The sequence below is a fragment of the Hippocampus comes genome, unplaced genomic scaffold (assembly GCF_001891065.2).
Source record: "Hippocampus comes isolate QL1 unplaced genomic scaffold, H_comes_QL1_v1.1 scaffold156, whole genome shotgun sequence".
Lineage (NCBI taxonomy): Eukaryota > Metazoa > Chordata > Actinopteri > Syngnathiformes > Syngnathidae > Hippocampus > Hippocampus comes.
In genome coordinates, this window is record NW_017805744.1 from 6,711,898 (window position 1) to 6,722,376 (window position 10,479).

Consider the following 10,479-nt stretch of genomic DNA (forward strand, 5'->3'; position numbering starts at 1 on the left):
TGTTTCATCTATTAAAAAAAAAAAAGGGAGGGGGACGTACTATAGAAATATCTAACTAGTGTGTGTAATGAATGTTGAAATGACCCCCACCCCCCCCAAAAAAAAAAAAAAGATTTATTTTTTCATGAGGTCAAATTTGTTACATCTGCACCATAGAACGTGACAAAAAAATGTGTATTCTATTTTGTGGTTGTTTTTGTGCCCTCTAAACAAAATTGGCTTGAGCATGTCAAATAAGACGTGCAACTCAATTGTTCACGTTGACCTGCATGTACTGTGATACAGCAAATGGCTCCTTAAATAAGATCATCAGGCTTTGATCGCTTTGCCGATACTTGGTGAACTGGAGCAAGTGCGTCATTCATCATTTCAGCAGATTGCAAGTATATTTTAAAAAAATTGTTACTATCGCTATGCCCGTGACCAGAAGTTAGCATGCCTCCCTAGCCAAAATGCGGAAATTATGCGTGCATGTCCACTTTACTCTTACGCCCCCTGAGCCTTTGCATCAAATATGAGTGGTACTTCCAGTAACGCGAAACCTTTGTCCATGACAGTTTCACAAAGTGGGAATGCCAGTTGTTGCAGCTTATAAGGGAAAACATTTCAATCTTGCTCCCTGCCAACGTAGCGGGGTAGGAGAATGACATTAAAAAAAGATGCCAGTGGCAAATTCCAGTCACATGTCGAAGTACTTTCGGAACACCCTTCAGATGTGAGGAGTCTGAAAAGCGCTGAGGCGTATCAGTATTTACACAGTAATAAAGTTCTTAATGTGCGTTTCATTAAAAGGGGAAGAATGTCAGGCTATTTTGACTAATGCGCCCGGGGCGCTGGTGATTTTTGTGCCTGTAATGTGCAGCATTTTTCACAGCCCAGTTTTGGTAAAGATGTATTGTATTGTATTAAAGCAGATGCAAGCCAGCCAAACTTATTCATTCCCACTGCATGGCAACCAGATGACCATGACGCTTAATGTAAACAAGCTTCACTTTGTGTGATGTCATAAAACGTGAACATCACTAATGAGGTCAACTTCATACTACTCCTGAAAATATTCAAATGATTGGCCCCAATATTTTGAATTTTATAAGCAAATTTAATGTGTTCCTCGCCAGAGGCCCTCACTATAGCTCATTGACAAAAACGCTTTCCGTCCATAAAAGCGGCGATCCTCCTAATAATTTCTAAGGTTGACAAAAGTGTTGTGGCTCCCACACTCATATAAACCATACGATGATGTTATTGTGGCACTTGGCACCGGCGAATCTTCTCCAGTGGTTCGCCGCACATGATCACGAAGTTCAGAGCGAGTGTTGTGACATCCTTTGTCAACTAAATGAAAGAGAGCACATGTAGAACGCCAAGGTGGTCTTTTCAAATGACTCTCAGACTAATTTGTCACTGGAAGCTTTCTCGATTGTCACAATGGCACCCTCTTGTCATCAGCCAAAGCCAGTTAAAAAACGTTGCTTTTGTCACAGATTCAAATTCTTCTGCTTGTTGGTACAGCTGCCAACAACGCAACAAGTTCCCAAGGCGTGCAAGACATTTTGAGAGCTCATGATAGTTTAGAATAGGGGGTGGAAAAATATTGTACCAAAAGTCACATGTAATCTTATTTCTCCATTAGAGACCTCAGGAATAAGGTGGATAGTCCATCAGTGAAATATTTACTTCGAAGTTGCGGGCAACGGGCTCGCCTGCTCGATCCCCCATAAGTTAAAAGCAGTCCGGATGATTTGACTGCTCAAACGTTTCTTTGTAAAGTGTCATTTAAAATGATGAAGTCCTCCAGTGAATACATCCATTCCTTTCAAGACACTTTTGAAACCAACCGCTTCAAGACCATCACATTTCCCAGTGACCTGTATCATTTGCTTGTCGGCCAACAAAAACTTTAGATGGAATGAGCAATGGCCTCTCCCCTGAGCTATAGTGTGACCAGTTATCCTCTTGACTCCGGGAAATGTTGTTTGGCCAACTACTTTGAAAGCAGGCGAAGACTCGTGCCGGCATCGTTTTCATAAAAAGAAAGTAATCCTGCAACATACTCTAAATTTTTTATTTATGTGCCTGTGATCTGATGAGGTGCATTTTTTTCTGTAACTGTAAGGGATTACCCCTTTTATTAATCCTGGATATGCAATGTCGGGACAAAAGCATGTAATGCCAATTTTGCTGCAATTGTGTTTAAAATATGTTAGGCCACCTTGAAAGTGAAAATTCTGTCAACTCGCAATTTGACATTATCAGATCAGTGGGAACTTCTCTGATTAGATTGTGCTTGTGTGCAGTATGTTTTTGGTTTTTGAGCGCCGAGGTTCATCAAGTCAAAGTAGCTCTGGGTCCACGTGTGATCTGTTTTTGGTGAACGTGACCCATGACAATTGTACCGTGCATATAGAAATGCAGTCACGGCAAGATTTTCTGCCAACATACGGAGATGAGGTCAGTAGCGTTTAATGCAGTCGTTCTCAACCTTGTTAGAGCTACCGAACCCAACCAGTTCGTATGCACATTCATCGAACTCTTCATGAGTGAAAAGTAAAAAATATGACTTTCTACAAATCCAAGACATCAAAAACGCATTTATTAAAAACGGAAAAAAGTAAATAAAATTTCACGACATGCATTTTTTAAATTGTGTATAAAATTAACAAAATAAATCTCCATGCAGGTTCAAGAAGTGTTCCTTCAATTTTTCCGATGCGAGACTACAATTGCTCAACTTAACATGACAAATCATGCAGATAGGACACCGAGTCCCATCACAGTCCGTGATGCATGTGAATCCATGTTGTACATATTTGTCCGACAACTTTCTTTTTTTGCTCGACATAGTTCGCCTCTATTAAAACATTTTTCTTTCTTTAAATCACACGACGTACTATCACGGCAGTCACACGTTGACTACTGAGCGAACTAAATTTCCTACTGCACTGATTGGACAAGCAATATCATGTGACAATCTGCAGCCAGTAATTGCCAAACGGGTGTGTCATAACTAATTGATATGTTGAGTCCGGTGTGTCTTAACCTCCATGGCAGAGGCTCCGTCGAACCCCTGAGACCGATTCACCGAACCCCTAGGGTTTGATCGAACCCAGGTTAAAAACCACTGGTTTAGTGTCTCTTAACTTAGCTATGGTTCCTTACGAGAAACATCCATTTGTATCTTTGAACATACTGTTTAGTCCAGAGAAAAGAGGTTAGTAGCTAAGAAAATGTTTCAATTCACGTGTTTGTGGTCAGCTTACTGTGTTCTACTTATCGGATGATTAAACTGCTGAGCCAAGAGCATTTCAGAGATAACATGACCCATATAAACATCTTCATCTGCAGAGTATTACTTGCACGTTCTGCACATGAAATGAAACATTCAAAATGTTTCCTTGTAAGTTTGACTGTCAGCAGGCCCAAGGAATTTATGGGGCATCGCTTCAACAAAACATTTTCAATTTGCACTCGCCAGTAATGTGCATAAGTGAACATAAGATTTTGCAACTAAAGCCGTGTCCAGGAATGAAAGAAGTCCTGACAAATGAGATCAGATGCTCTCACTTCCATGTATGGAGCCGCTGCTGCTGGCTCAAATATGCTCACTAACATCGAGTAAACACACAAGAGCACATTCCTGACCACATGTATACAAAACACACATGTTCGCACACGCGTGCGCGCACACACACACACACACACACACACACACACACACACACACACACACACACACACACACACAGTCACACACACATACATATATATACATATGTATATATAATGTGTTGATGTGTTACAGTGCATATGGCTGTTATAATAAACTGTAGCTTGAAGACCTGTGCACTGTGGCCAATGCAAAAGCAAAAACAGCCTCTCCACATCTGTGGTCTCCTTCCATATGGTGCTCCGAATCAAAATAGCCCATAAAAATAATTACATACTACCTACAGTATAAAGCAAGAGCTTTAGTCATATAAAAACTTTTCTATACCCACTCACACATCCTGATTTTGCTTTCAAAAGAAGCCAAAAGAAATCATTGATGTTGTTGCCAATGCACAGCACTGGAACAGAAAGACTTTAATTACCTTTCCAATGCACAAATGTACTTGACTTGACTTGGTTTTACTTTTTGGTGCTTTCTCCTGCCTTTGTTGCTGACTTATTGCTTTATTGTTGCATATATGATAGTTGCTCCATGTCCAGCACTTTGTATGCAGTGATGGCTGTTTGAAAGTGCTCTATAAATACAGTTGAGTTCAGTTGAGTTCAGTTGACAATGTAAAAAAGTTGAACTCTGTGGAAATGTGATGTTTTCAAATCAAACCACTTTTTTTTTTTTTTTTTTAGGAAATATATGTCTCTGAAGTCTGCAGTGGACAAAGTATGGCCCGGGGTCCACACGCAGCTTTCTTTGTACTTGAATCTGGCCCACCCACGTTAACTTTTACCTTCCTTTATTTGTTCAATTCATTTAGCTGTTCAACAAAATTTTTTTATTAAATGTTTGCTTTTATTCTTTTGTCTTGTTTTAAAGCCTGTCTCATTAAATTATTGTTTTTTTAATAATGCAAATATTAGTAATATAAACGTTTTACATGTATCATTCAACAATGAAAAATAAAAATAAAAATGTGGATGAATGAAATTATTCATTCATTCATTCATTTTCCGATACGCTTATCCTCACAAGGGTTGCGGGGAGTGCTGCAGCCTATCCCAGCTGTCTTCGGGCAGCAGGCGGGGGACACCCTGAACCAGTTGCCAGCCAATCGCAGGGCACACAGAGACGAACAACCATCCGCGCTCACACTCACACCAGGGACAATTTAGATGGTTCAATCAGCCTGCCATGCATGTTTTTAGAATGTGGGAGGAAACCGGAGTACCCGGAGAAAACCCACACAGACCTGGGGAGAACATGCAAACTCCACACAGGGAGGCCGGAGCTGGGATTGAACCCAGTACCTCTACACTGTGAGGTCGACGCGCTAACCACTGGACCGCCCCCAATGAATGTATTATTTTTATATTTTTCTCAATGAGTAATGTTCTAACTGAGCTATTGTAAATAAAATTTAAAATGCAAAAATCCCTGCAAAAAAACTATTAGTGAACAATCAGTGTATGTGGAACATTCTTTCATTTTTATTAAATAATTGGCAAATCAATTCTAATAAATTATAAATAATATATTTAAATTAGCATGAGACCTTATTGTTTTTAATCTTAAAATTGTATAAACACATTTTAACAACTTTTACCGGACCTCTGCATGACCTAGCCCATCTGTCTGATTTTATGATCAAATGGTTGGAAAGCACAAAAGTCTCCCGAAAGGAATTCAAACACTCCTCGTGAGCACGCAAATAGCAAAAGACTTCAGTATGAAAACCACAAGTAGGTTTTGAAATGTAAGCGCAGCAAGGGAGAGTAAGAAAAACTTGTCACATGCACGTTTGCTCAGCAACCCCTTTCGTTGTTGGAACTGGAGCATTTCCTGCCGCATTTAACTCAGTGCAAGTTGCAAAACTTCAACAGTGGTGATCGATGTACACGCAAAAAAGCCAATCATAAAATCTTCCTCTGAATTGGACATTCAAAGATTTTATTAATGAGTTTTAACAAATGCAGACCCTGTTCAAGATTTAATGAATATTAAATGAAATATCAAATAACAAGTACAGAGTAATTAAATGTAAAAATGTACATACGTCATAACGCTTTGTACACTACGACCCAGCCATTGGGTTACGTTCTCTTTTGTTGCTTCTTTGAATAGCGGATTCATATGCTGTCAACCTATTCAGCCAAGCAGTGTTTTAAAAAAGTAAGGACAAAACAAATGTCTCTGACTGTAATATACAAAGTAGGTTAAATGTTCTGTGAATGTTTGAAGCTCACTTTTTGTGGTTCCTGAAGGTCTAAACATTTAGTTTCATGTTTAGTTTGGCTCGTGCGCAACGGCTTTATGAGTTAGAGCAGAATTGGCCGGCCCTGTCACCACACAGCCCTGTCAAATGTGAAAATGAGTTTATTCATTTCCACCGAGGCATCCGGGTTTAATTTGCTAACCATAAGGCAAGCTCATTAACAACTTCCAAAGGAAATGCTGCAGAATCAACACACATCCTCTATAATCGTTGACAAGGAATCACTTCATTTGACCTGGTGTTCACCTTTTGTGTTTTCTTGAATGCACAACGCATCTCAAAGGAATAAGGTAGTAGTTGCAATCTTTTAGATCTGCTCATTATTCCAAAGTGTACAATTCCCTGAAAAGAAGGGGAGAAATTACGTCACCTTCTGGCATTCATTTTACCCACTGCGTTAAATGGAAAAAGAAAAAAAAAGTGCCGTCCTCTCCTTATTCGATTCTTGCCAGGTAAAATCAGCGGTGGCTAACAGCAGATCATTCAGTTAATTAATTAACAAATAAATATGTAATAGATAGAGGATATATAATGTAAAAAAAAATATGTAAATTATAAGTAAACTAATACCTTATCTGGTCATTTGACAAGCAGTTTGGCCATTCTTCTTGACATCGCTGGCAACAAGTTAATCAGTCAAGTTCACCTTTATCGAGTCCAAGTCCAAGTAAATATGGGATCAAGAGTAAACCTTAAGACAGAGATATACTATTTTCACAACCATAAAATCAGAGAAATTTCGTGATGCACAACGCTCTTTTTGGGTGGCATGGAACCCTTCCCTTTATTAACCATGTACGCAGATAAACAACGACAACAATGACCTCTTTCTGTGGTACCTCTGATTTTGTAATTTTGAAGTTTTTGAAGCTATTGCACAGCACTTTGAGTTGCATTATTATGCATGAAAAGTGCGATATAAATAAAGTTTGATTGATTGTTTGAGTGATTGAAAATGCCCATTTTGAAAAATCCTCCATCCTATTCCAGTTTACACAAATTTGCGAAAATACCAACACAAGCGTAAGCCACCGCTGGGCAGATTTGGACTGCAGCTCACACTAGACTCAAATATTGTTGTTCTCAGGATGTGAGGTTTTGATTATTTGTCAGTTTATTTTTTGTCTTTACGACTCAAATTTACCTCAAAACCTTACTAGCTTCCTTCTGGAAAGGAAGACAATTGGGTTGAGTTGTGGAAAATGCATTTCCTGTATTTTGTGTAGTTCCACATTACGTTGTGGTAGAATATACAAGAACTGGCTTGTCAGATATCTTTGAATGAGTAAAGTTAAACCACTGGAGGTCAGCACAGATATTTTCCCACAGATGATGACATCACCAGCGATGATGCACAGCGGTCGTGAAGTCCCACCTTCAACGGATTCAAACTAGACGACGCTGCGCAGAAGCAGCCACCTGCAGGAGCATCCTCCTTCAATCAGGGTTTTGACATCAGGCAGAAAGGACCAGCCAGCCACAGAAGTGAAGAGCAAGCATTGTAAGGCATCGGTGAGCATTCAGATTGAAACAAAATTCAAATGAGCTTTAGCAAGTTTTGTTTCGTTACTGGAAAGCAAGAGTGAAAAATCCACAGGCAAAATGTTCTTATGATGCAATGCATGTTTTTTTTCCGCACAGATGTGTGTTTTAAATGCAGTGTGTGAGTCACAGCCATGGGGTGCAACTGCATGTAATAAAATAATGATTTAATTTCAGGGTACTTAAAAGTGGTGCGCTAATATACTGCATTATATGAGGAAAAAAAATGGCGATGATTGATGAGCAATTTTAACTACATGAGCCTCCCCTTAATTTGGATGCTGTGTGAAATTACAACTACAATGAACTGCTGCCTGCTCTTATGGATCTCATTAGTATGTGCAAATGTCGTGAGTTGAGATGTCGAGATGAAGATTCACTTTCCTATGTCGTGATCTGCTTTTGGTGAAAACACCCTTTGCTCAGGCTCAAAGTTACTCTGCAGACTTCCACTTGAGTACAGTTTGTAACCCATCCCCCACCCCTTGAAAAATTGTACTCTAAGTTTTTAGATTGATGTAGTCACAGTCGTGGAATAATGACCAAGTGACAGGAAACGTGTCCATAATGCTCATCCTGTTTCCTCCTGTCTACACCCTCAGTGAAAATCTGTGAACTAATCTGTCAACTTTTGTGCTGTTTTACATTCACTGTCATTTTATGTCCCCGTCTCAGCAGCTGCAGATGGAACATGTTAATGAGATACGCAGCGTCGAGAGCAACTCTACCCTCTGTCCCTCCATCGATGACTTCCGTAATCAGGTTTACTCCACATCCTACTCCCTCATCACGGTGTTAGGCCTGGCTGGAAATGGCTTCGCCTTGTTGGTGCTGATCCGAACGTACCGCCCCAGTTCTCCTTTCCAAGTCTACATGCTCAATCTGGCTGTGTCCGACCTGCTGTGCGTCAGCACTCTGCCAATGCGGGTTGTTTATTACGTCAAAAAGGGACAGTGGAACCAGGGAGATTTCCTATGTCGCATCACCACCTGCGCCCTGTACGTCAACCTCTACTGCAGCATTTACTTCATGGCGGCCATGTCCGTGACGCGTTTCTTGGCCATTGTCTTCCCCGTGCAGAACCGTCTTATGGTGACAGCGAAACGCGCACGCCTGGTGTGTGCGGGCATTTGGATTTTCATCTGTCTAGCGTCCTCACCCTTCCTGATGTTTGGCCAGAAATTTGATCCTGCCACAAATAAAACAAAGTGCTTCGAGCCTCCGATAGGTCAAGATGTGTCCAAAGTCGTCATGTTGAGCAATTTGTCTTTGGTGCTGGGATTTCTCCTCCCTTTCCTTATCATACTGCTTTGCTACGCCGGCATTATCCACACCCTGCTGTCCCGCACTCCGTGGACGAGACGTCAGCAGGACACGGGCCCTAAAGCCATTCGAATGATCATCATCGTCCTATTGACCTTCTTAGTTAGCTTCATGCCGTACCATGTGCAACGTTCTATCCACATCCACTCCTTGTACCGCACTGACACTTCCTGTTCTGAAAAGGTTGTGATGCAAAAGTCAGTTGTTGTGACACTGTGTCTCGCCGCAGCCAATTCATGCTTTGACCCTTTGCTTTACTTTTTCTCTGGAGAGAGTTTTCTCAGCCGTCTTTCCTCCATGCACCAGTCACGATCAACTCGCACCTTTAATAATTCTGTTCGGCTTAACGTTGCTCGTACAGAGACCGGCGTCAACCGACAGCTCAATGCCACTTCCTTTATACCCAACACGAGTACCTCCCATTAAGGTGAATGAACGTTGAAAAAGATTTATTATTCCCAAACAAAAACAGCCTGTTTCAACAAGAATTTTCTATTTGTCGACCAAATTTTAAAGCATTGTCAATAGTTCCCAAATTTTTCCTTCCAGACTTTTCAAAATGTCACCACAACAAAACAGTGAAATAAACGAAGAAAGTATTGGCAAGGTACGGTTTTTATAATTGTCTTTATTCACCATGACAAGTGTTACATAAAATAAGGAAGTTATGTACCATTAGAAATTGTAACCATTTGGGTCCACTTTCAGGGCTCAAAAACATTTGTTGTATTTTGACCGCGCCATATGCCTGACTTTATGTGGGAAGGTTGCATGTGACTTGCTAATCTTTTTTACTCTTTCTTTTCATGTCATGGAACTTATATTAAAGCTCAAACTATCACGATTAAAAATACTGTGTACAAGCAAGTTTATTGTGAATGTATATCACTGCAATATGTTTTTGGTTTTTTTTTTTTTTAATGCACGCACAAGGCCAGGAAAGCCATAAACATGTTGACTACCCCATGCCTGTACTTGTGGTAAGTGTGTTTCCATAGCCTTGGGTCTGGGTCACATGGCTGAACATATAGCGCAAGGGTCACCAATCATGCCCACAAGCAGCAGGTAGCCCATAAAGACCACATGAGTTGCCTGGGGCCTCTTATAAAAAGTTCACCAGTGGTGGGTGATTTCTGAGAAATCTTTTATAAGTGATCATTTCAAAATGGAGCATCCAGACATCCATTATCTGAGCCACTTATCCATACGAGGGTTGCGGGAGTGGTGGAGTCTATCCCAGTCATCTTCAGGCAGAAGGCGGGGTGCACCCTGACCTGGTTGCCAGCCAATCGCAGGGCACACATAGACAAACAACCATCCTGCTCAGTGAGCAGTGCAAGGTGGTCGTGCTTATCAGTTGACGGTCATGCTAACCAGTTGACCATCGTGCCACCTGAAAATGAAAGCTATTATTATTATATATTTTTTTAACTTCTGCTTCATGCTTTTGGGGCCTTTTTACATGCTTGTCAATAATAATAGTTAAAGGTTACTTGAAGATTTTTTTTTTAAATTTTATTGCTTTGTATTAAACAAGCAGCTCTTTGCATTTATCAGGACTCAAAAAGTAGCTCTGAGTTTGGTGACAGGCATTTCATCCTGATTGCTTGACAAGTTACAACTTGTGTCCACTAGGTGTTACACCAGCACAGACATTGTCCTTGCTCTTCAATATTAC

General features: G+C 40.5%; 1 protein-coding gene across 3 annotated transcripts in view; it reads left to right on the forward strand.

Annotated features, from left to right (window-relative positions):
• Nucleotides 1-9,588, forward strand: part of cysltr1 (cysteinyl leukotriene receptor 1) — a 10,560-nt gene extending 972 nt beyond the window's left edge. Inside the window, exons 2-3 of one of the 3 annotated variants that reach the window (XM_019883903.1) lie at nt 7,266-7,448; nt 8,154-9,588. In XM_019883903.1, the coding sequence (XP_019739462.1) occupies nt 8,163-9,227 (1,065 nt within the window). In that variant the 5' untranslated portion in view covers nt 7,266-7,448; nt 8,154-8,162 and the 3' untranslated portion in view covers nt 9,228-9,588. The remainder of the gene's footprint in view (nt 1-7,265; nt 7,449-8,153) is intronic. The other 2 variants (XM_019883904.1, XM_019883906.1) reach the window with 2 other exon arrangements.
• The last annotated feature ends 891 nt before the right edge of the window (nt 9,589-10,479 follow it).